General features: G+C 51.8%; 1 protein-coding gene across 2 annotated transcripts; it reads right to left on the bottom strand.

The window, feature by feature from the left end:
- Positions 1-392: 392 nt before the first annotated feature.
- Positions 393-24,531, bottom strand: ZNF282 (zinc finger protein 282). 2 transcript variants are annotated; one of them, XM_070618048.1, is made up of 8 exons: positions 24,219-24,531; positions 21,506-21,925; positions 14,992-15,118; positions 14,332-14,451; positions 12,324-12,443; positions 10,612-10,728; positions 9,346-9,459; positions 393-2,822 (listed from the first exon to the last, which is right to left on the bottom strand). In XM_070618048.1, exons 1-8 carry the CDS (start codon positions 24,381-24,383, stop codon positions 2,023-2,025), a joined length of 1,983 nt encoding a protein of 660 aa, XP_070474149.1. In that variant the 5' UTR covers positions 24,384-24,531; the 3' UTR covers positions 393-2,022. The 2 variants fall into 2 exon arrangements, with proteins under 2 accessions (XP_070474149.1, XP_070474150.1); XM_070618049.1 differs by having other exon boundaries at positions 10,612-10,725.
- Positions 24,532-26,579: the final 2,048 nt, after the last annotated feature.

The following is a 26,579-nucleotide window of genomic DNA, read 5'->3' as shown; positions in this document are numbered from 1 at the left end:
GGTTTGAGCTGTGTGCTCAAATGTTTCAAACCCATGTCTCAATAGTGATTTTCCCCCCTTCTTCATACTCTCAACAGCCAAAAAAAATTTTGTGGGTCTTATTTTCCATGATTTAGATTATGAAAATACTAATTTTCTGCATATGCTTTTGAAAAGCAGAATACCGCCCCCTCCCAACCAAAACACTGGAGTGCCCCCTTCTGCTCTAACAAAACTCCACTGAACTTCTCTATGTTTAATTTCTCATCTCAACTTGATTTCTTAAGATTTGCCTCCTTCAAAAAGCAAAAATGAAGAAAAGAAGAAATCCTCGTTAGCTGGATTCCAGTCCAGGGGGGCTTTCCCATACCAAGCCACACTGGAGAACCCTCCGGGCTCGTGAACATGCAGTCTGCAATCTGGACACCTTTTATTTAATTTCAAGAATTCCCTTTGCATGGCCAAAAGGGGTCTGAGGAAAGCAGAGCGGTGCAGATGAGGGGAAGGGCAGAAGCAGAGCGCTCACGAACGTGGTGCCAGGTGCTGGCTGCCCACTGTGCTCCCTGGCTGGGAGAGAAGCAGAATCGATGGGAGGAGCAGGAAAAGTCATTCTTGACACAAACAAGAGTCCTGGGGCATGCCACTCCACCCCAGTGCCTGGCCATGCAAGACGCAGAAATGGAGCCTGTGTCCCCTTGGGACCATGGAGCAGATGCACCAACACGAAAGGGAGTCCTTTGGGCGCCTCCTGGGGCGCCTGCAGGGTCTGGAGCATGGTAGGGTCTGTGTCCATGTCCGTGAGCATGGTCAGTTAACAGATAGCACCAGTTGGGAGGCTCAGGGCAGGAGAGAGACTGAGGGCTCTCAGACTCTAGCACCCACTTGCCTGGCCCTCCTGGAGAGACTCACTTCCTCGATGGCTGCTCCTGCAGCACGAGCCTCTCCCTCACCCCTCCGCCCTGGGAAACTGGAATAAATCATCAGGGTGAGGTCTGACCCAGGGCGCCAGCTGCCTCTGGAGGGCCAGGTCACTACTGTGCAGTGCAAAGATGCTGCTGCACCAGATGAGGGACTGGAGCGGGGGAGGGCAGGCTGGGGGCAGGGGGCCCTTCTGCCCAGGAGTGCCCACATAAGAAGAGCCTTTCAGAAGCACAACTTGGGGCATTTTGTCGCCAATCTGCTCCCCATTCCAAGTAAGCACATGAGTTGGCCCCCTGTTGCTTCTGATTATTTTTGGTGGGTCAGGGGACAGAGAGAGGAGAGAGACCAGAAGAGGCAAGGCCAGAGAGGTCTCTCAGACCACGGAGGTAGGCAGAGTGTGTGGTGGGGACACTGCGCTGGGGTGCAGAGCCTGGCCCAGCCCTGCCACTCTTTTTGTGTGACCTTGGGTAAACCATCTCAGCTGCAGCTCACTTTCCTGAGTTACCAAGTCAGGAAAACCCTACTCCACCTACCTCAGAGGGATAGGCTAAGGGCGAAATAGATAACGGATAGAAAACACGTTTAAAAAAGTATAAAGCGCTATTCAAACGCGAGGCAGTGTTGTCATCGGAGATGTTAGTAACCCTTAGCACATCCCTCACCTCACCGTCACCTTCCGCTTCCTTCTGCAGCGCCCCTTAACCCTAGGACCTTACTTCCTTATCTCAGAGGGTGCCCAGACTCCCCCGTTGCTTCCCCTGATCACAATCTGTGACCCCAAAGGCCAAATGGGCACACGAGCTGTCTGAGGGGGGTGCCCAAGGCCCCTCACCCCGTCGTTGTCCCTCTGGCACCCTCCCCGCGGGCAGCTGCTCAGCCGGCCCCTTGGTCCACCCTATGAGATGAGCTGGGCTGTCCATTTAGGCCAGACAGGTCTAGGGGACCCCTGCCCAACCCTCGGGGGACCCTGTCTGGAGTGCAATACCTGTTCCCGATTTCCAGCAGGTGGCGGGCAGAGGGAGGGGGAGAACCACAGGCAGGACGGTGGATCCTCAGGCTGCCCCCAGGCCCGCCTCCACCCCCTGCTCCTGCCGCCGGGCCCTCCCCGCCCCCAGCCCAGCCCTAGTCTCGCTCCGGCGGCGCCTGGAGGGGCCGCGGTGCGCCGAGGCCCGGGCCGCCGCTGTGCACGCGCAGGTGGTCCTTGAGAGACTCCTTGTAGCGGAAGCTCTTGCCGCACTCGCCGCATGTGTAGGGCCGCTCGCCCGTGTGGATGCGCTGGTGCTTGAGCAGGTTCTGCTTGCGGATGAAGCTCTTGCCGCAGAGCGCGCACTGGAAGGGCCGCTCGCCCGTGTGCAGCCGCTGGTGGTTCTGCAGGTGCTCCTTGCGGCTGTAGGTCTTCTCGCACTCGGAGCACTTGTAGGGCCGCTCGCCGCGGTGCGTCATCTGGTGGCGGATGAGGCCCGAGTGGCAGTTGAAGCTCTTCTCGCACTCGGCGCACTCGTACGGCCGCTCCTTGGTGTGGCTGCGGTGGTGGATGATGAGGCTCTTGCGCACGCCGAAGCTTTTGCCGCACTCGGGGCACGAGTAGGGCTTGCTGCGCGCACCGTGCAGGAGGAGGCTCCGCCGCAGGCCGCCCGGGCAGCAGCTGCCGCAGCCCCCGCCGCCGCCCGGGCCGCCGCCCGCGCCGCCCCCGCCCGGGCCCCCGCCCGCGCCGCCACCCTCCCCGCCCGCCTGCGCCCCGGCCGCGCCCCGCTCCCGGGCCGGCGCGGGGAAGCCGTCGTCCAGCAGCCCGGCCGCGCCGCGGCTCGGGGCGCCGCCCGGGTTCTCGGCCGCCGGGAGCGGGGGCAGGCTCTGCGGAGCGGGCTGGGGCTGCGGCTGCGGCGGGGCGGGGGCGGGGTTCTTCACCATCAGCAGGCTGTCACCTGGGGAGGAGGAGACACGAAGAAGTGACATGCTCACGGTGCTCTGCCGCCGTCCCTGCGAGGGGGCCCAGGTCCTTAACTAACTTGCTCTGTGGCTTCGTGTGAGTCACAGGCTATCTGGGCCTCAGTTTCTCTAAAAAATGAGGGGATTGAACAAGGCAATGGGTCGTGTCCTGTATGGCTCTAGGGCTCCCTGACCCTCTGACCTGCCCAAAGCCGCCCGCTGCAGAGCACCAGCCGGCTGCAGAGCACCAGAAGCGGGTCCAGCAGGTAGCCCCCAGCTAGGAGAGGGAACCCCTCCACATTGGTGGGGCGGGGGTGGCTGGGGGCTATGCGGAAGGCAGAACTGCCTGGAAATAAGCCTTTATTGTATTCTGACGTCCAGGCTAATTTATCAAAGGAGAATCTCTCGACTGAAGAGAAAGAATTTGCCACAACTTCTCCAAGGTAAAAAGCCTGGTCTGGAGGTCTACCGGAACGGAAGGCAGGGAGCTGGGACCATGACCACCCTTCCCTTTGCAGTCGGGTTTCCACTAAGCACGTGACCTTCAGACTTGTCAGCAGCACGGTAAGCTGGGTTGGTGTGAGTCCCACCCTGGTCCCCGACCCCACGAGCCTGGGGCTCTCCGTAGCCCTGTGTGGAAGTGGCTGCCCAGCCAGCCTCCCCAGGAAGCACTGATCTTGCTTCTGCAGTGATGCCTTTGCATTGCGCCCCCAAGTCCACACTTCTCCACTACTGAGGGGTCACAAGTCCAGGCTCTGAGCATCAGGGCAGGGACCTTGGGCCCAGGACTCCGCCTGCTGACTGAGGAACTGTTCTGTTTGCTGACTATATTCGGGAGCCTTCTCATTCCCAAACCTTCCCTCAGCTCCCGGATCGCCTGGTCATAGTCCTTCCTCCCTGGAGGAGCCCCTCCCCCGTTTAGGGGCAGCTGCAGAAGAAGGGTCAAGAAAGTGACGCTCGCGCTCTGTCCCCCATCTCTTGTCAGTATCGCTTTCAGTCCTCTGCCCAGGACCCTGGCGTCTGCTCCTGGAGGCCACTCCTCAGGCCACATCTGCCACGCTTCCACCCAACCCCCCTGCTCGTGGGAGGCTGACTGAGGCCTGTCCTCCTTACATGACATCCCTAAATAGACTGGGCCCAGCCAGCCCCTCTCTATCCCAATCAGAACCGACCTGGCAGAGAACCAGCTCCACAGGACACTGGCCAGGGGAGAGGCCAAAGTGGCTCTCCTGACTTCATCCGGGATGCCATCCCTCGGTCCTCTGGGACTGGCTCTGGCCTCTGGGGCAGCTGCACTGTGGGTGCTGCTTCCCCCTCTACCCAACCTGCTACTCTCGCTCCTTCAAAGGCGTTATTCTCAAGAGGACTCCCAGAAACCACGTGCAAGGAAACCTCCATCTCAGGGACTGTTTCCCAGGAAACCCAACTCAAAACAACCCTAATCCTTCTCTGATAATTCTTCAAACTCGGTGTGAGCATCAGTCCCCTTTTGCTACCGTCCCATCATGCCCCCTGACCTTTGTTCTCCCTTCCTGACCAGCTCTGCGGTCAACGCAGCTGTCACTTGCTATGAAACACCCTTAATGCCTCTGTCCCTTCTCTTCTGTTCTGCTTGCCTGGGGAACCCCAACACTGCGAGCGCACTCACGCAGCTGAGGATGGCTACAGAAAATCACACACATCTCAGAAGGGCCCCCCCCCCAGCCTGGCATCCCACCTCACTTCTCAGTGTGTCCCCCTTTCCCACTCTGCGAGGATTATGTCACACCTCCTCCAGCCTCTCACTCAGGGACTTTTACTCTGGAGCTCACTGGCTTAGTAACTGCGTCAGACATAAGCACGTGACGACATTCTGGGCGATGAGATGTGAGGAGGAGTTGGCCGGGAGGCTTCTGAGAAAGTTTCCTCACTCCTTAGAGAGAGCACAGGAAAAAGGATGGCCTTTCCTCTTCCTCTGGGTCTGGGTGTGATTGCTGGGAACAGCTGCGGCCATCTTGCCCAGTCCCGCCAAGGATGGCTGAGCAGACAGTTGGAAAGAACCTGGGTCCTTGATGACGAAGTTGTGTCCTCGAATCAACTGAGGCTGCAGTTGAACAACCTCTAGTTATGTAAGAGAACAAACGTCTTTACTCTTTCAGGCAATTTGAATCAGGGTTCTAGAGCGGTTGAGAACATCCTACCAGCCACAATGGTCCAGTATTTCCCACCTTAAAAGAACATCCTCCCTTGACCCCGTGGCTCCCCTGCTCCAGTTACCATCTCATCTTATTCCTCTGTTCCTTTTCACGGCAATATTCTGTAAGAGTTATCTATACTTGCTTTCACCACTTCTTCACCTCCCTTCTCTTTGAGACTACTACAATCGGGCATGTCCCAGCACGCCACTGAAACAGTTTTTGTCAAGGTTACCAACAACCTCCAACCTGCCAAATCCAAATGCCTCTTCCTGTCCTGCAAACTCAACCCCTCATCCCGTTTGACATAATTAACCCCTCCCTCTCTCTTGAGAGGTTCTCTTCTCCTGGCCTCTGTGACTCCATGCTCCTCTGGTTTGCTCCCAGCTCACACCTGGGGTCTCTTTAATTCTTTGTCTACACTCCCCCTAGATCTCATACAATCCTCAGCCTTAAAATAACCTCCATGTAACAATTTGGCAGGTCTGTGTCCTCAGTTCCTGGGCAGTAGGAGTGTCTTTGTTATTCGCGGTAGGCCCTGATGTTTACCCTGATGGTTTGCGATAATGAGGTGACTCATGGTGGGCCCCTAGATAGTTTAAGTTAACAAGATGACTCAGATTGGAGCTGGACATGCCAGAGACCAACCACATGATTAGAGGGTTGGGGCTTGGAGCCCAACCTCCAGGGAGGGAACAGGGGCTGGAGAATGAGTTCCACCTCATGGCCAATAATTCAATCAATCATACGTATGTAAAGAAGCCCCAATAAGAACTCTGGACACAGAAGCTCGGATAAACTTCTCTAGCAGGCAATATCCTGAGTATTGTCACAAGTCACTGCTGGGAGGGTGACACGCCTTACTCCAGGGGGAACAGACGACAGAAGCTTTGTGTTAAGGACTCTCCCAGGGTTGGTCCTGTGGATCTCTCCTTTTGGCTGGTTCTGATTTGAATCCTTTTGCTCTAATAAAACTAATTGTAAGTATAGTGCTTTCCTGAGTTCTGTGAGTTTTTCTAGTGGATTACTGAACCTGAGGGGTTAATTTGTGCCAGGTGATGAGAAGTGAGGGTGGTCTGGGGACCCCTGAACTTGCAGCTGGTGAGAGCAGTCTTGTGGAGGATGGGGCATTTCGTCTGGCTGGTTTGACCTAATTCCAGGTAGTTGGTGTCACAAGTCATTGCAACCTATAACTCCCTAACCAATCTAGTCCTGAGCTTTCTCTTGAACTTCAGACTCCCATGCTGATCTGCTACCTGACACTGCTACTTGGGTGTCATTTCAAACTTAACAGGTCCAAGGTAGAACACTTGATTTACACAGCCTAAGTAGTTCTTTTCAAGGGCTCACAATTTTAGCAAAGAGACCTCCACTCACCCTGTTCTTCAGGACCCGAACCTAGGAGTCACTCTTGACTCCTCATCCACCACATACAATCCATCAGTTATATTTCCAAAGTACATCCTGAATCCGTCCACTTCTCTCCATGTGCACTGCTACCATCCAACTCTGACCAACTGTCACGTCTCCACCTGGTCTGTACCAACTCCGTTAGCTTCCTAAATCGTTTCCCTGTTTCTGGCTCTTGTTCCCCAACCTACTCCAGTCCATTCCTGAACTTCTCTTTTTAAAATGTAAGCCAGATCATGTCACTGCCCTGTTTAAGCCCTCTGTTAGGCTCCTTTCATATTAGAATAAAATCCAAACTCTAACTTGGCCCATAGGTCATAAGTGGTCAGGTTCCTCCCAGCCTATCACTCCAACCTCAGCCCCTGAAGCCACATGGCCTTTGCCCCCACCCTCCCTCTCTGGTCTTCTCTTCTCAAACAGTCCTATGGTCAACACACTATAGTATTTCTTCCCCAGTGAGGTCGCTCCTGCCTTAGCCCTCCTGCCCCCACTCCCATCCTCCTGTTTTCCCTAAGTCGTTCTCATTTAGCACCCTCTGACTTTATCTTGTTTGCTGTTGGCTTGCTTATTCTCCATCACCATCCCACAAAAGGAAAGGTCCCTGGTCCTTCTTCACTGCTTATTCCAAGTGCTTGTCATACTGCAGGGCACAGAGTAGGCACTAAGTAGATATTTGTTAAATAATAGAAACTAAAAAAGGTTGGAACCACTGTTTTAACCCAAGGAAGTCAATAATGTGGGAATTTCAGGAGGGCGCTTTCAAATCAGGTTCTGTAAGTGTTGGCATCTAGGTAGGGTGGTTCAGCTCTAGGCTCCTGACCACCACTCACTCCAGAAGCACTTGGTAGCCACTGGACTCCAATGTCCTACTCATACTTCCTGCTTCGATGGCACCTCATGCACACTAAGTTTGGGTGAACTAGATTATTTTCCTGTCTTACACTAACTGTCAGAGAGCAGTTAGAGACTAATACATGCTTATTGATATATAAAATGAAGAATCCTTTTTACTAAAATGTAATGTCCAGTTAGGCTGAAGTCTGACTTTGAGTCAGACAGGACACCAGTAGGCTGGCCCAGTGGCATAGTGGTTAAGTTCACGTGCTCCACTTTGGCAGCCCCAGGTTCACAGGTTCGGATCCTGGGCATGTACCTACACTGCTCGTCAAGTCACGCTGTGGCAGCATCCCACATATAAAATAGAGGAAGACTGGCACAGATGTTAGCTCAAGCACAATCTTCCTCAAGCGAAAACAGGAAGATTGGCAACAGATGTTAGCTTAGGGCCAATCTTCCTCACATATACAAAAAAAAACAAACAAAAAAACAGGACACTAGGTCTTTCTCTTGCATATCCCAGGGCTGCGGAAGGAGGCTGGCAGGGACACACATCACATATTTCTGTGTTTTACTCTCTACCCGCACTGCCCTCTCCCCCTCCAAAGCCTCTCCAGAAGACCCTGCCACATGAGACCGTGTCTTACCCAAAGTCCATCCGGCAGCACTGAGAGACAAAGGTTGGGGCAGAATTTCCTGGCATGTTTCACGAACTGGTACCTACGCCTTCAAGGCCACAGCTAGAAACAGTGGCCTGGGCACTCTAGAGAATGAAGTGGAATCGACGGCTGTCACTTCTTCCTGTCCTCATGGTTAGTCTCCTGGCTTTCCCTGTCTCATCCCAGCCCACCAATAGGTTAGAAAGAGGACCACTTTAAATTCTATTTTAAACAAGGGCATACACTGTTCCTCTCCCATCCCTGCCCATTCCTCCAGCCCTACCCTGCTCCTCCAGACTGAACTAACTTGTCTCCGAGGGTGGGATCCTCTTACCTGAGCCTAAAATGGCCTTTCAGATCAGAAATAACCTATGTCCTCAGCTCTTACATGGCTTTTAAGCTCCTGGAACGTGTCAGGAGTATGGAAAAGGAACATATATTTAGCTGCCCCTTCAATACTCTGATTGACCAGAAGACACTAAGTCAGCTGTCCTGAGGGCAAGACGATGGTACTGGGTCTGGCAAGGAATGCTAGCCTGATGCTGAGAGTGTTAAATAATCTGTGAACACATGTCGGAGGTCACTGGCCAATAAATAGAGCATCAAGAAAGACCCAAGAGACCAAAGTCAGCGAGATGTTTGGTCCCATACCTGTTGGGGGAAAAGAAATCCCCTCTCCCTATTTGAGCATCAGTATCTCACCAGGCATGCTAGGATGTCAGCTCAGGGCTGCCTTGGGTCCTCTGGCCAGCGTTTCCTAGTATGTGAGCCACCTGCTGTCATCAACTCCTGCTCAGGCACCAGTGGCTCAGCTCTCTCCCAGCCCACTCTCCTTTCCCTGCTGCTATGGAGTGAATTATATCCCCCCAAAAAGATAAGTCAAAATCCAAGCCCCCAGTACCTCAGAATGCAAACTTATTTCAAAATAGGCTCTTTCCAGATGTATTTAGTTAAAGTGAGGTCACACTGGAGCAGGGTGGGCCCTGGTCCAGTATGGCTTGTGTCCTTATAAGACTACCAGGTGAAGACACAGACACAGCGAGAACACCATATGAAGACGAAGGATTGGGCTGATGCTCCCACAGGCCAAGGAATGCCAAAGATTGCCAACAAACACCAGAAGCTAGCAAGAGGCAAGCAAGGAGTCCCCGGCAGCTTTCCGAGAGGGCAGGGCCCTGCTGACCCCTGGATCTCAGACTTCCGGCCTCCAGAATGTGAGACAATACATTTCTGTTGTTGTAAGCCACCCAGTTGCGGTCCTTTAAGACAGCCCCAGGAAGTGAACACAGCTGCCATCCTCCAAAAGGAAAGGGGACAGTGCTTTGGTGCAGACCACTGGAAGGCTCCCATAGAGAACATCACCCTGTCAGGGGGTGGGCTGAGGTGAGAACCAACCCCCTGGACAAAATACCCAAGAGTCCCGGGGGCGCGTTACTCACTGGGGCCAGAATCTAATCCAAGCTCTCCTTCCATTGAGTCGCGTGGGCCCCACGGGTACGGCTGCTCCTCCTGCTTGATCCATGACAAAATGTCATGTGCTGAGATCAGAGACTCTGTTCATGGAAAGATGGCAGTCTTAGATTCTGTTCATTTCCGCTGAGCATCCTCTCAAAAAGGTTTGAAAACCACTACATGCAAACGCCACCGCTCCGACTCACAGGGCACGTGGCGGTTGTGTGTCTGTGTTTCATTTACCGGCCGTCCTCCTCCTGTCAAATGCCTTCATAAATGGGATCTCACTTGTGCTTGCTACATCTCAAATTGGCCAGAGAAGACGAGGCTCGTCCCAAAGTCTGTGCAGCGCTGGAGCCGGGATTAGAACCTAGTTCCTCCAGCTCTGTCACCGAGCCCCAGAGCAACCTGTGGTCCAGGACAGGTGGGGGAAGTCTGGTCTCTGAAGGCCCACGGGACTTGTGGATGAGTGGCAGGACTTAAGAATCAGCAATGGCAGAAGCAGCGAGCAAAGGTCATTGTAAGAACTGCAGTGGCGACTGCGGCCCGTTATCAGCAAGGGTCGGCCTTCCCTTCTGCCCTGGGCCCCTTGATTCCTCATTGTAAAGTGGCAGAACTGACAAACTACAAGGGATGCTAGACTTTACGTCTGGTCTTCTCCTCCTGGGATGTGGGGTGGGATGAGACTTTGGGGTCATAACTAGCAAGTGAGATGACATTGGATTTCTCCAGCTCTGTGAGCCTATGTGAACACACAGACACACACACACACACATACACATGGCCCCAGGCGGGTGCAGCTGTCCTATTGTTCTTTTATGCTTCCCTATGTGCCTGTACCCTCCCTACAAGTTTCATGGAAGATATCTAACTAGTTAGTATTTATTTAAGAAAAATTCCAGAAAAATGGCAATTTCTTTCTTTCTGTCACAGAAATATACACAACTTTTAAAAGGCTTTTTGGTTATATTTATTGTTCAAAAATCAATGCTGAAATAATTTTAGTATCACTTACACTGACACAACAAATTATCAATTTAATGATTTCTTTAAAAAGATCCCCTCCACTTTACTAATGGCTATATCCCAAAATCTGTACAAAGTCACTAACTGAGGAACATGTTGTATTTTATTCTCTGAGCCTCTTATCGACCTTTAACCAAATATGACTCAGTCAGCTTGATTTCCCACCACTTACGAAAGGCGGCCAAGGGGCTGCCCGTCCTTGATGTCCACTCTGGCATCTCGCTCACCTGAATTGGGGTCCGTTGGAATATCTCTCTCTGCCAAATCCTGCTGATCCCACACGCACGGGTGCTCCTCCTGTTTAATCCGGGACAGGAGGTCCTGGGCAGAGGCTGGTGAGTCTGCTTGTGGGACAGAGCAGCACAGGCGTTAGGGAACACGAAAAGGCCCACAAGGTGATGCTTTCAATACATCTCTCACTTCATACAATTATTTCTTTTCCTTAAAAATCAGGTATAATTAAATTATATGCTAATTAATTATAGGTTTAAGTCAGCTTGGCCCCAATTAATGGGACTTTTGCTGCAAATAAGTGGATACTATGGGGGAGGGACATAACGATGACCTCAGGAACATCTTTCTGTGCTTCAGAAACTGACATCCTTAGAGTGAGGTTCATGCTCGAGTACTGAGCACCACCACGGAAAGAGGTACTCCTCACGAGGTGACTTTCCAGGAAAGCAGCACCCTCCACAAAGCCTTTGATCCTAAACATTTTAACAAGATTTTTCTAAGATGTATCCTACATCTTCTTTCTTCTGCAGTCTATTAAACCTCATTGGCCCTTTATTGCCTCCTTCTCTCTTAAAGATCTCTTTGAAGACAGAAACACCATGATGCTTTCCAGGAACATGCCCGATAACAACAGCATGGGCTTTCCTCTGCTTAGAGTCTGTTGTCCCTGACCTATGACTAAGGGGGGTGAGGTTTGTGGAGCTCTCACCTGTAGATAAGTAAAGAGCTACAGTACGTTCATTTATCTGTGATGGTTAATTTTATGTGTCCGCTTGGCTGGCACAGTACCCAGATATTTAGCCAAACATTCTAGATGTTTCTGTGAAGGCATTTTTTTAGATGAGATTAATATTTAAATTGATAGACTTTGAATAAAGCAGATTACCCTCCATAACACAGGTGGGGCTCATCCCACCAGCTGAAGGGCTTAATAGAAAAAGACTGACCTCCCCCGAGGAAGAGAGAATCCAGCCAGCAGACTGCTTGGGTCTCCAGCCTGCCAGCCCACCCTGCGGATTCTGGACATACCAGCCTCCACAATCTGAGAAGCCAATTCCTTAAAACCAGACAATCGATCAATCTGTCTCTCTCCACACAAACACACACACAATCAATCTGTCTCTACACACACACACACACATTCCCTCCCCCTACTGGTTCTCTGGAGAACTCTGACTAATATACATCTGTTCTACCAGAGTTCTCGCATACAGAGTCCAGCTGGCATGCCATCTAAGACACACTATCTGGTCTACCCCGCAGGCCTGCAGCCGTGCGGGTGCCTGGCACAGAGGCAGCAGCCTGTAAATACTCGTGTAAAACAGCGACAGCTCTTCCCGGTCAGGAGCAGGTCTTATGGACCACTACATTCCCTTACCCACAGAGCCGCGTAAAGCGCCTTATACTCAGTACTTCTGCCCTGATATTGCTTTTCGAGGAGAGGAAGGAATAGTTAAAAACTGATATTACAAAGAAAAGAGGAAACAGAACAAGCTAAGCCCAGATGGGCCTGCAAATCATCAGTGCCGTGTGCCATGTTTGTGCCATGGGAAAATCCTGTTTCTCTGCCCCTCCTGGATCCACAGCTCTTCCATTCCCAGCTCGCGCGTCGGCCTGGCACACACGACAGACAGAGCTGGGGGCCTGCAGACCTGCTGGACCTTGCCTCTCCCGTCCAGGTTTGGGAGGCTACTCAGTCACTCACCAGAAATGGCCTCTGTGGGGATGGCCCTCTCCTCCAGGACCCGCTGGCCCCGGACACACAGGGACTCCTCCCGCTTCACCTGAGAGGATGCGTCCTGTGCAGACACCAGGGGTTCTGTTCCTGGAGACAGAGAATCACATCACCTGGTGTCTTTTTTCTGAATGACTGTCACCCGGACATTCTTGGGGTCAGGAGTACAGCTGACAGCACTTGCCAGGGAAGAGCACAGGGGTCTCGGGTTCCTGTGGGTGACTGCAGGGTACCCCAAGGAGCAGAAGGTCCTACTTGCAGAGAAGTGATCAACATTCAGGACAAATGAATGTTTGAAAGGCGTAGGCCAAGCAACTAAATGAGGTGAGATAAGGTGGGGAGAGAGTTCTGGGAACAGCCCCATGTTGTGTTGGGTGCTAATCAGGATGAGGCCATAAGTTTGACCTCTGTGTAGGAGTCATCTGTCCTTGTTTTTCACCCCAGTCAGAAAGAGTTGGCCAGACACAGACACACACGCTCACACACATACGCACTCACTCACACATACATATGTGATTAGTAAGAAGTTAGACTGGGCAAAGAGATGCAACCCAGCCTCATTTTTGGATGGATAATGCACAGCATCCTTATACATGAAAGACAATGACATATCTTCTATGTAGACCCCAAGACAAGACAAACAGGACATTTTCCTCTTATGATGGTCTATGGTGTGACGTACTAGCCTGGCAGGAGACAGCTCAGGCAGCAGGAAAGCGACTAGATGAGAAATGGAAGACGTGAATCCTGGTTTCAACCCCCAGCCCAGCAGATGAGTCACTTGACCGGTCTGGCTCTCAGTGTGCTCACTGCATCCACAAAATGGGCATAACGGTCCCTGTTCCATCTCGCACACAGCGATGGATAATAACTCAGCGGAACCATTGAGGTTACAGTGCTTTAAGTGTGAGAGGTTACCACGGCTGCTGACCTCAAACACTTGCACTGCTTGAAGATGGGGACCGAGCCATTTAGATGAAATGTTCAGAAGAGGCAAATCCGCAGACACAGAGTCGACTGGTGGTTGCCAGGGGTTGGGGAGGAAAGGGAAATGAGAGGGACTGCTAATGGGGATGGGGTTTCCTATGATGAAAAGGTTCTAGAATTAGATGGTGATAACGGTTGCACAACTCTATGAACCACTGAATTACACACTTTAAAAGAGTGAATTTACGTATGTGAATTATATCTCAATAAAGAGAAATGACTGGGAGGGAGGGGGCTGTCCTGGAGCTGACTTCTAAGGGAAGTTTCAGTGACAATGCTCTCCTCTTAGAAAGGAGGAGGACAGAGGGCACAGACAGGTGAAAGTTCATACGATAAGGGAGAGAATACAGTGAGAGTACCACATTTCACCCGGTCCAACTCTGCACAAGAGAGTTGAGGCCCTGAGAAAAGACCCCAAGGGCAGAGCTGGGACTGGAACCCTAGCACCTTCCATCCCAGGCGGAAATGCTGACCAAGTGTAATGCTCTCAGAAAGTGGATTTTCTCAAGACAAATGATTCCTTCTTGAGTGAGGAGAAAGCCCTGAGGGGTAAGTCTGCCTGTGATATACGGGTCTGTGTGAGAACGGGATGATGATATGGAGATACTAACTAAGCAGGAAGCACTAGGCCGCAGCAAACTGTGTCCGTGCAGACTCCCTTCCACCCTCTTGTCCACCTGACTTGGGCTGGGCCCAGGCTGCTCCCAGGCCTCGGGTCACTTACTGTTGGTTGCTGCCAGGCCTGGGAGGCTGCAAGCCTGGCCTTCCTCTTCTCTTCACCCAGCTCACCTAGGCATCCAGAGCTGCATGGCTCTAACCCAAAAGACAAACATCCATGTGCACTTCCGAGCCCTACAATCTCTCCCTGACAAATTTCAATAGCAGCAGAACCACAAGCAACTCAAGAGAAGCCCTCCTGAACTCACACAGGGGTGGCAGGGCTTCTAGCCTGCCCCGCCCTGGACCCAGGGCCCTTTCCAGCTGCCATCACCTGTGTCTGGATCCATTAGGATTTCTCTCTCTTCTGGATCTCGTTGCTCCCACATGCAAGGCTCTTCCCTGGGCTCAGCCTGGGTTGGAGCATCTGGCTTGGGCACTGGACCCTCCGAGTCTGGAATGAGTTGGAAGGGAAGGAAGGACTGAGTGAAGTCGACCAATGGGTCCCAATGAAGGGCAGTGGCAGGACTCTCCCCTCTCCCAACTCTCCCTGCCCGCCGGAGTGCCCCTCTAGGTGGTAGCAATTATGTGAGTGTGTCAGGTGACCTCTTATGAGGAACCTTGAAAACAAGTCAACAGATCCCCCAATTTGTGGTGTAGAAAAAGGTGGTCTCTGAAAGCCAACAGCAGACTGTGGCTCATCCAAGGCTGTTGGGATGTAGTGTGTAGTGAAGTGCAAATGATGCTATTTGTATTCCAAAATAAGGAGTAACATAGCGTTCAATTCTATAGTGATAGGCTCTATAACTGGGTTTTTAATTTTCATCCTATTACAAATCGTTCTATCTTCCTAGCATTATAACAAACAGTTTCTTGAGTTTCCATTAGGTATAGACATGCAACACCTTGCCCAGGTGGTGTGAAGATGGGTTGATAAGCATTTCACTCCCCTCTCCAGGGGCTGCTCACCACAGAGGAGGGAAGGTGTCCTTACCCAGGGACATCAGGGTTTTATAGTTCTCCTTCACAAGGTTGTTGTAAAGTTCCTTCTGCCATTCGTCCAAGTTCTTCCACTCGTCCTCAGAGAAGTAAACAGCAATGTCGACAAAAGTCACCGGAACCTAGGCCAACAAGAGCTTTACTCGGGTCCCTCCTGCTTGCTTCTCCCCCCACCCTCCCTTCACAGGCCACGGGCCCATTCTGCCCCAGAACCTGCCTTTGCTGTCCAGGGCCCCCCATCCTCCAAATCCCAGCCCCGTCCATTCCAACGGAGTCGCTCCACCCTATTCCCGATCTTCTCGTGCTTCCAAAACAATGATGGCCAACACTGCCTTTTATTTTTAAACATTTTACCATATCCTTTGTAATTTCACTTTTAGGTAAACTGGGTCCCTAAGCATAGACCTGAAGTCAGTGTGCGGCTTGTGGCACTCAGGGTGACAGAGCCGTGGTAGGATCTCAGTAGGTATCAGTGAGCCAAAGACATAAAACCCTGTTATAAAACTGTATTTCTGGTCAGGTCACCTCTGGTAAACAGTAATATTTTTGTCATTAAACATGTAAAATCTAAAGGCATGTGCGAAAACTCCAGGATCTGGCTCTGTTTTGTTCACCGCCATATCCCAAGCATCCAGAAGCACACAGTTTGGAGCCAGTAAACATTTGTTGGGTGGGTTGAATAGTACCACCAATACTAGGAAGTTCCACTGCAGCCTGAGTCAGCCATCATCTAACGTTGGTCGCTTGTTATTCCAGGTAGTCTCATCTGTTACAGAAAGCTCTTATTTCAATTTGACAAGGATCCTTGTCTGTACTCATATCAGTCACTCACCAGCATGGCCTCAACTTGGACCAAGTGGCTCAAAATGGTTTCACTTCCATGACCTTAATAACTGAACTTCCCTTCTCCGACCACAGAGCCTTACCTCCCACCACTTTCACATCCCTCCTGGACCAGCCCTTCACTCTCACTCTGAAATCCAACCCCTCAATTCTCCCTCAAGCCCTAATTCTAGTTGATCAGTCTTGGTACCTGCACATACAAGGCCAAAGATCACCTATATGGCACCTTGTCCGACTTCTTAGAAAAATACAGTCCTCTGGGCACGAGGCCCACAGGTGCACAGGGGGGTGAGTGGGCAACACCTTTACATGGGTCAGAAACGCCAGCCCTTGCATCAGGTGCTTATGCCTTAAGGGCATCCTATGCACACCGCTTGCCACCTACTGACTGCTGGCTCATCAGCCATCTTTGGAAACAGAACCAGAATTTCTAGTTCCCTGGACCTTCTGCCAGACTTGGGCAAATCCCCAACCTGGGAAAACTGACCACTCTCCTCATTTTAATTCCCTGCTGCTAGATAAAAGTCCCAAAATTCTTCACTGTTTCCTCTTCCTCCCCCAAGACCAAGGTCCTGCCCTTGCCCTTCCCTGTTCCTTCACTGTTTCCTTGGCAATTTCACTCCTTTCACAACTTCAATGATTACCTCTTTGCAGATGACACTCTTCAACTTTCCTTGCTCCCTTCAAAGTCCACATTTCAACAGCCTTCTGCGTGGCTCCATCTAATCATCTTTTAAGTACCTCAAACTAAATGTACCCAAAACCAAGTTCATTAGCTTTTCCAACATGCCAACTCCTCTGCCTCACTTCACCATTTCTGTGGAGGGTCAAAACTGTGGAGTCACATTCTCACAGTGGAATAGCCATCACTTTGGAAAAAGCCCCCATGCCAGGATACAGTGGGAGTCTGAGACGTGGTCCAAGACGGCAGGGAGCCTACAGTCCAGCTGGACGGATAAGACTATCCATGAGTTATCTGTGAACCACTTAACAAACACAACAGGATCCAAGAGGCACAGAGGATCTGAGAGACGATCAGCCTTCCTTGAATCTGACAAGGAGGATGCATCTAGCACGGCCAAGAGTACACAATGAATTAGAACTACTGTCAGCAATCATAATTAACATTCTTTATGGTTTATGTCCATAAGTTCTTTGATAGTCCCTTCAAAAAACAGAGCCTCATTCTCCTCCCCTTGAGTGTGGGCAGAATTTAGTGACTCGCTTCTAACAAATAAATGAAGAGGTGATAGTGACAACGTCTGAGATTAGGTCATTAAAGACATTGCAGCCTCCACACTGGTCTCTCTCTTTTGGATCACTCACTTTGGGGGAAGCCAGCTGCCATGTCATGAGAATGCTCAAGCAGCTGTGTGGGGCGGCACACACAGTGAGGAACTAAAGCTTCCTGCCCACAGCCAAGTGACTGAGCCATCCTGGAAGTGGACCCTCCAGCCCCAGTCAAGCCTTCAGATGACCACAGCCCCAGTCAAGAGCTTGACTATAACTTTATGAGACTTCCAGCCAAATCACCCAACTAAGCTGCTCCCAAATTCCTGACCCACCAAAACTGCAAAATGATAAATAATAATTTTTTAGCCTGCTAAGTTTTGGGGTAATTTGTTAAACAGCAAGAGATAAATAATACACATAATACAACAGGATGGTGTTGTCCCATCAACAAAATCAGTTAATCCTCACAACTCCATCCAGTAAGCATATCATCATCTTGACGTTACAGATGAGAACGCTGAAATTCAGAGGGACCATCTGGGAATTATTTATTTATACTTCACCTTTTTCAAAAGAGGAATTGAGGAGGCTCAGAGACAACAAAAAACATACCCGACCAGGAAAACCAGTGCATGGCAAAGCCAAGGTTCACACCCCAGTCCTCTGATTCCAGATCCCAGGACCACTCCATCGTTCCGTGAGGGCACACGTCAACTCAAGACTCCTGACGCCTGATCCAATGCACACAACACCCAATGGTGCCAAGTGAGGACACAGCGCCCAGTTACAACATGCCACACAGACAAGAGGAAAGGGCAGTGTGTAAGGAGACCTGATTGTGCCGGACAAGCAACATAAGCCAAACCACACGGAAAACGAGGCCCTGTGGGCTGCAGGGGCAGGGAGCATTTTAGGGAGGAACCAGAGCCACTATTGCAAGTCAGCTCCGTGAAGCCGCAATCAATCACTGTTAAACAAGTCCTCGGCAAAATCACTGGGTTGGTCGCCTCAGCAGATTCAAAGACACAGAAGACCCGGCTCCTTACATGCAAGTGTGAGCTGTCCAGCTGGAAGGAGTCACTCGGCAAATATTTTTTGCGTATCGACTATAAGCCAGGTACCATCACAGCCACGGAGACACATCAGTGAACCAAGCAGAATTTACATTCTGGTTGCAGAAAATCAACCAAGAAGACAAAAAAGGAAGTAAATATTTAAGATGGCTTGTGGCACAAGTGCTTTGGAGAAAATGAGAGCAAGGACAAGGAAGAGTGTCCTGGGGGTGGGGTGACATCATTCTTTTGTATTGGGTGGCCACAGAAGGACACACTGATCATGTGACAACCGAGCAGCTACCCAGGGAAGGAGCTTTTACAGTGGAGGAAAGTCCCTGAGGTGGGACTGTGTGGTGTGCTGGCAGAACCGCAAGAGGCCGGTGAGCTGGAGGAGTAGACAAGAGGGAGTGGAGTGGAGATGAGGACGGAAAGGTGCGGCTGGAGAGAAAGGGCCACTGACAGAACAGGGGCTTTCATGGTGAATACGACAGGAACCCATTTGGGGGTTTTAAGCAGAGGTGTAATATGACTGATTTATATTTTAAAAGGCTCACTCTGGGCCGGCCTGGTGGCACAGCAGTTAATTTCGCACGTTCCGCTTCTCGGCGGACCGGGGTTCACCGGTTCGGATCCCAGGTACGGACATGGCACCACTTGGCATGCCATGCTGCGGTAGGCGTCCCACATATAAAGTGGAGGAAGATGCGCGTGGAGTTAGCTCAGGGCTAGGCTTCCTCAGCAAAAAGAAGAGGATTGGCAGCAGTTAGCTCAGGGCTAATCTTCCTCACAAAAAAAAAAAAAGGCTCACTCCGATTGCTCTGCTGAGAATAGATTATATGGGGTGGGGGACAAGGACAGAGACAAGGAGACCAGGCAGGAGGCCATGGTAATAATCAGATGAGAGGTGATGGTGTCTCTGACTAGACAATGGCAGGATTAGTGGAGGTGGGGAGGGGTGGTCAGACTGGCTATATTTTGAAGAAAAATCAGACAGTGTTTATCGGAAGTATATATATTGGAAGCAGGGCGTGAGAAAGAGAGGAGGCAACTATGACTCCAAGGCTTCTGGCTTGAGCAACTGGAAGGATGGAGCCGTCTTCAGCAGAGATGAGAACGACTTTGTATACAACAGGTTTCAGGTAGAAGATCAAGGGGTCAGTTTGGTCACGTTAAACGTAAGCTATTTACTGATGTCTTGATGGAGATGCTGAATTAGCAGTTGGGAATGTGAATCAAGAAGGAAGTCTGAGCAAGATACAGAGAAAGAGTGGGAAGAAAAGACTGCATTTGAGAGTTGACAGCACACAGGCTGCATTTAAAACCCTGAGACTGGATGAAATCACAAGGGAAGGAGTGTAGACAACGAGCAAAACCTCAAGACCAAGCCCTGGACCACTGCAAACATAAGAAGTCAGGAAAAGGAGGTGGAACCAGCGAAGAAGACTGAGAAGGAGCAGCTGGTGAGGTGGGAAAAGAATCAAGAGAGGTGCCCCGGAGTCACCGGAGAAGGTTTTTCAAGGTGGGACTGGTCACCTGCACGAAATGCTGCTGACAGGCAGGGAGGATGAAGACTGAGAACCAACCACTGGCTTTAATACCATGGACATCATTAGGGCTTTGGCAAGACCAATAGGATGGAGAGGTGGGTGACTGGCATGGGTGCCAAGGAGAATGATCCGATTACCAATTTACTGAAATACTGAGAATAGAGGAACACATTAAATGAGACCACAGAGGATGCAATCAGTGGAATCCAGACAGTGAGAAACTCAACAGGATGGACAGCCTAGTTTCTTCCACAGAGAAACTGCAAGGAAAACTGAAAGAGATGGAGGAGGAACCTATAGACTAAAAAAAAGACTTAAGAGACATAGAAATCACAATTTGTAGACTTTAAGTTCTGACTCAAACAAATAGAAAAAAAAATTATTGGGGGCCGACCCAGTGGCATAGTAATTAAGTTCGCGTACTCTGCATCAGTGGCCTAGGGTTTGCAGGTTCAGATCCCAGGTGTGGACCTGTGTACCACTCATCAAGCCATGCTGTGGCTACATCCCACATATAAAATAGAGAAAAACTGGCACTGATGTTAGCTCAGGGACAATCTTCCTCACCAAAAAAAAAAATTATAACATTTTTGGAAGAAGTGAACATTTAAACACCAATTAGATATTGGAGTAGGTTGAGGTTTTTGTTATGGTGGTGATAATATTGAGATTATTATTTTTTAAAAAGAGTTTTGACCTTTTTGCTACATACTGAAATATTTACAAATACAATGATTTCTATCTAATATTTGCTTCACAAAATAAAATGGAAGGGGAACATGGGTGGGAATTTAGAGGAAATAAGATTGGTCAAGAGTTGATAAGTATTGAAGCTGGATGACGGGTTCATGAGGGTTTGTTACACTATTCTATTTACTTTTGCATATGTTTGCATTTTCTATAATAAAAAGGTTAAAAAAGGATAGGAGAGAAAATGGGGAAGAAAGAACTGGAGAGAGCAAACATAGACTACCCATTTAAGGAATTCTGTGCTAAAGAGGAGCAGAGAAACGTGGCACTAAGCAGAAGAGATGCAGGGTCTGCGGAGGGTTATTCTTAGAGACGGGCAATGTTCCACGCTGGTGGGAAGCAACCGGTAGAGAGGGAAAAGTTGACGATGCAGAGGAGAAGGTAGAAAACCCCCAGCGATGTCCTGCAGTTAGTGCAGGGAGGAGGACGAGCCCACGGTACCAGGGAGGGCAGGGGACACGAGGCAGGTGGACAGAGGAATGTGGTAGCTACATGTGAAGTCCCTTTTGAGTGACTCCGGTTTCTCAGTGGACTAGAAAGAAGGGTCTTCGACTGAGAGGGCAGTGTAGATGAGCCGGGGGGAGTAGGGGAGTGAATGGAAGAGGAAATGGAGCAGGAATTAGGAACTGTGACAGGGCCCACCAGAGGGTCGTGGTGGTGACTCTCAAGAGATTCCAGACAGTGTGGTTTTGGGTCTGTCTCAACCAAATTCAGACGAGCATAGACAAAGCTAACCAATGACAAATGGTCGTTTGTAGGTGCCAAGTGGAAAACCCAAGCACCAAGAGCTGCAGGAGTTTGCAGACACCCAGCCACCTCAGGGAGGGGCTGGAAACAGTGACAGTAAAGACTCAATGACAGAGACATGCAGGCTCTGTGGGACACTGTGGATGCCAGCCTCACCGAGGTAGAACATTCTAGACTAGGCTGTTCAAGTGGAGACAGGCTTTAAGAAGACACTGAAATTAAACAACAGGGAGCTAGAGAAGTTCATGAGAAGGACCGACAGGATCAGATCAAGAGTTCTGTTCACATGTGCTGGTCCTCACCTCCATCCCTGCCCCTAGGGACTGCCACATACCTTGGGGACCTCCCCCTTGCTGCCCGGGGGCAGCCGCAGGACCCAGAAGTTCCTGTTCCTCAGCAGGTTCTCCATGTTCTCCAGCCGCCTCTGCAGCAGCCCGTACTCCTGCAGCAGGGTCCCCAGCACGGCCCACTTGCTCTCCATGTGGTTCCCGAACTCCACAGCCGTCTTCTCACAGTCGGCCAGCTTCTTCTCGGCTGTCCCCGTCCGTCCCTCCAGATTCAGCAGCTGGCTGGCCTGGGCATCCACCTTCCTCTCCACGGCCTGAATGGCGGCCACCACGGTCCAGAGTGAGATCTCTGCTGTGGGCAGCTGGGGCTCTCTCATCATGCGGTCAGGGAAGACGGGGGCCCTATCTGGGAAGGGTGGGAACTGAAAAGGCATTGGTCGCCGGGCGTCCATGTCCCATTCTTGAGCCTGTGTGCAGAGGGAGAAAGTGATAGCCTGGGATGAGACCCTGTGGGGGGGGGGGGGTGGCCTGAGAGCAGGGGACAACTAATCAAATGCCACAGATTCTCGTTCTTCTGCCAAGCCCCGCCTCTCAGGCTGTGGTGTTCAGTAATGTCCCAGCCACAGCTCGAGCAGCCACCCACCCAACCTCCGCATTTCCTGCCTGCAAGAGTCAGGCTGGTCACTGTTTACCCACCTCAACCCTTGGCAAGTCAAGGCCATGGACCCTGGCCTAAAACATCATATACCACTTTCTTTGATGAGAACAGCTGCTTTCTTCAAGGCTAGACTTAGTGATGGACTCTTTAGGGTGCCTAGTGTTTTCTGTTTCAAAGTAAGAATTTTCATGGAAGTCATCTGACCCTAATCTTCCCAGCAATCTCTAAGCAAGTTAAGGCAAGAATGATTATCTCCGCTTTAAAGATGATAAAATGGAGGCACAGAGAAGGAGCTGGTCATTCCACAACATCTCACTTCATGTCAACTGGAGCAGCCCTATGAGCTGCAGGTAACAAAAAGCACAGTTCAGGTAAGTGTGCTGCCACCACTTCCAGCAGGGCCACGGCCAAGGGAGACACCAGAGAGCCCAAGCAAGAGAGTAGACAAGCAGCCTTCTTCCATATACAACTATTTACTCATATTTTCCAAAGTGAAAATAGATTTGCAAAAACCTGTCACTTACTGCAGAAAGGAGGAGGGGACATCCCTAAGAGGAAGAGTAGACCTCCCAGCCCCCTCCCTGCTTCCTCGGGGAGCAGTACCCCATGGCCCAGGGCCTCCCCCCAGCTCTCAGCTCCCTCATCCTGGAAGGGAAAGGTGCAGGTTGGGAGCTGAGCCCTATGACCAAGAGAGGGTGGTCACAATTCACCGGTGACCTGGGAACTGGCCTTGTACTGTACCAGCTTACTGGACAACAGCAGGGCTGATAACCGCCTCTCCTTGCCACGTGGGCTGCGAGGTGGGGTCATTTTCTGTTTTCCCTGTTGCTGCTGAAGAGGCCCTCAGGCTGGGCAAAGTGGAGGCCTGCTGCTTAGAGGTGACCTGGACAGGCCAGGGACAGGCATGCCAGCTGCCCTCCACAACCTGGAGCAGCTGTGACAGCCACAGAGGGACACCCCACAGCTTCCAGGGAATCTCTCCAGGACATGGGTGAGAGGAGAGCAGGGCCCTGGGCCCCAGACCCTGCTACTTCAGAGGCAGCAGTATTTCCATCAAAGCCGCCCACTTGGGCTAATTCAGGCTTCACTCCTGCCTGGCCCACAGAAGGGGACAAGGGCTGGCAGGGGAAGTTTAGAAAGTCCCTGGGCCCAGTTTCCTTCTCGCAGGTTTGGAGACCTAAAGCTGAAAAACGATCAAATACAACACAGCAACTCCTGGCCGACTTGTCAGAACCAGGCCACCAGCACGCGTCCAGCCCGCGGTCAGCTCCCACGCTCTCCCCGTGGGAAAGCTCCCACAGGCCTCACTCCTCGTGTCTTACACAAGATTCTGGGGCACTGGTTCTCAAACTGGTCTGCTCCTTAAGATCCTCAGGGAGTTTTAAGAAATGACTGCATCGTGCTCTCAACCCCAGAGAGGCTGATGTAACTGGTTTGGGACAAGGCTTGGACGTGAGGATTCTTAAAAGCTGCTCAGGTGATTCTAACGTGCAGCCAAGTTTGCCAACCACTGGAAAGAAGGCAAAGCCACCTCTCGATGGCCCCTTCTCCCTGCCACACCCGGGGCGAGGGAAAAGTGAATTCTTCGGTGTACCGGGTGAAAGCTGGCAACACAGCAGGGCAATCCCGTTCCGTCGGAGCGCCTGCAGTGTACACCCGAGGGCCACTCGGTGCGCAGCCGGCCCCGGCCCGAGCGCGCCGCAAACCCGGGCCGGGCTGTGACGCGGCCGCGGCTCCGCCAGCTGCCGGGCCCCGCGCGCTGCGGGCTCCCGCCCCGCGGGGCCTCCTCCGGTGCCGGCGCCGGGCCCGGCCGGCACGCGGCCTCGGGGCCCTGCTGCTTAGCGGCGCGCGGGCCGGGCCTGCGAGGGGCGAGGAGCGAGGGGTGAGGGGCGCGGGGCGCGGGCTGTGGGCTGCGGGCTGCGGGCCGGGCCTGCGGCGCGAGCCCGCCCTGCCCTGCCCGGCCGGCCCCCGGGGCCTCCGCCCCACGCCGCCCGCCACGGCCCTCTGGCGCCCGCGGCCGCCCCGCGCCGGTGCCCGCAGCCCGCGCCCCGCCCCCACGGCCCGGCGGCGCGGCCATGGCGCTGGGCGGGGGCTGCACCCACCTGCATGGGCGGCATTCCCTCGGCCATTTCCCCGCGCAGCGCCGGCTCCTGGTGGCAGACCTCCTCCGGGGGCAGAGCCTGGGCCCAGCTCCAGCTCCCGCTGTCCAGCCCCAGGCCCTGGATGCCCAGCTGCTGAGGCTGCGGCCGTGTTGACACAAACTGCATCCTGGGAGTGCTGTTCCCCGCTCGGGCCGGCCAGGGAGAGGAAGAACGTTTTCCAGGCGCCTTCCCCCTCGCCGGGGCCGGACAGCTCCATCTACAGCCCGTAGGAGCAAACAGTCCCCTTTGGCGGCGCTCCCCGCCCCTCCGCCGCCAGCGCGCCAGCCAATGGCTTCCGAGCTCCTGCCCTCCTGCGGGGACTGCCGGGGCCGCTCCGGGGCCTCCAAAGTGGCCCTGGGCGGATATGCTCGTTAGAGCCCCTCAGTCTGGGATGGCCTGCCCTGAAGTCCCAAACAATGCAGGGGCCTGAACCGTGGGCTTGATTTCTGTTAATGCTGCAAATACATATTGGGCATCCCAAGGGAAAATGGTGCCTGACCATTGAAAATTTTGCAAGAGTAATTGTGTCTCCAGATTCTTCTGGCCGGTCCCCTTCCCTCACTCCTTTGCGGGCTTAACCTCCCCACTCTTCCTCTTCCCAAGCCAAATTTACCTGGATCGGTTCCAGGCCTTTGCACTGGTCTGGATGATAAAGAAGTGATCTGGGCTAATGTGTCACAAGAGGGCCAAACTCTCCCTCCCAGATAAGGTGCGCTGCGTTTTAAGAGCAGCCTCTTCCAAAATCTTTAAATACAGGTCAACATCACTTTCAAGCGTAGGGCCAAGGCAGAGGAGAGACCAGGGAGAGGCCAGGGTAGGCTGATGGAGAGGATGGGGAGGGGGAGGGTCATGCATTCATTCCAGGAGTGTCTACTGAGTACCTGCTGTGTGCAGGCGCTGCTCAGGCAGAGGGTGGGCTTTGCAGGTGGATACACCTGAGTTTAAATTCCAAACTCCCCACTCACTAGCTGTGACTGTGAGCGATTTATTTAACTTCTCTGAGCTTCAGTAGGTCTCTTCTGATGCCTGTTCCACAGCTGTAAAATCAAATGAGATGAGAACAGTGAGAACACTACATAGTAGGCGCTCAACAAGGGTAGTTACCCCCAAAAGGCAAGTCCTTGTAATAATCCTCAGAATAGTGTCTACTCTGTCTTCCTAAATGACTAGGCCCTGCCTTGTTACGACAGAGACCTCCAAGGCTTATCGCCCTGTGCAGAGGCAGACCAGCCACAGAACGACCCTAGAGTGGTACCCTTGTGTTCCAATGCACCTAATAATAAAGGGCCTTATTGGCCCGAGTGAGACATGCGCTTAGAGTGCCATATGCAGGACAATTATCACACACCTTCTCTGTTAGGCACCCTTCCAGGACACAGAATGAGTATCTCATGGACTTAGAACCATCCTCAGGGAGCTTACAGGCTAGTGAAGGTTATGTTCCCAGAAGTCAGGGCTCTCCTTCCCTCTGTCCCCTGGCCAAGGGCTGCCCTCGTGATTGTAAATATCATGTCCACATTATTAGGGGGACCAGGCAAGTGGAGCTGGACATATCCAGGTAAATTCATCTTCACCAGCAAGACATCTCAGAGCACACTTTCTGACCCACAGATCATTAACCATCTTCCCTCTTTCCTGGAGATGGAAAAGAGAGGCTAGTTTAGTCCCAAGGGTTTAAGCTATATTTTCAGTATAAAGCAGTTAAAATTAATTCCCTTCCTAAACATTACACTATTTATAATAACTACTTCTCTTTTTACATAATAGGACACCACTGCTGTACATCCACTTCAGGTTTCTCCTTCACAGAGGGCAGATTTTCACATGGCCAGCCACACTTTCACCCCTTGCAGCTAGAGAATGGCTCCCCAGGGGCAGAGGTTCAGCTCACTGTCATATGAGCAAAGCTACTCAACTCAAACAGAATATAAGTGCACAGGCTTCATTGTACTAGCATTTTTTATAACCCCCAAGCCTAGCAACCACAGGACACAGAAACCGGTAGAGGATACAGCAGGAGGGTGTGAATGGGGGGATTAGAGGCACTTCCCAGAAGGAAAACAAGAAGGGCCATGAGGATGGGGCTGCTGTAGCAGCACAGGCCATGGACCCACTTGTGGGTACTCCAGAGACCAGTGGGCTGATGGGGCTGAGACATATGCTAGGGTGGGAGAGATCCTGTACCTGGAAGAGGCATCTGGTCATTAGACTTGTTTCTATGAACCACTGGGTAACTGTGAGGCAATTATCTACTTTACTGTGAAGCAGAATGAGCAACTGGATAAAGTGGAGTATAAAAGTCAAGTATCATCACTGATAAAC

This window comes from Equus przewalskii, chromosome 4 (assembly GCF_037783145.1).
Source record: "Equus przewalskii isolate Varuska chromosome 4, EquPr2, whole genome shotgun sequence".
Classification (NCBI taxonomy): Eukaryota; Metazoa; Chordata; class Mammalia; order Perissodactyla; family Equidae; genus Equus; species Equus przewalskii.
Note: the sequence above shows the minus strand (reverse complement) of the source record. Positions and strands in the feature narration are given on the sequence as shown.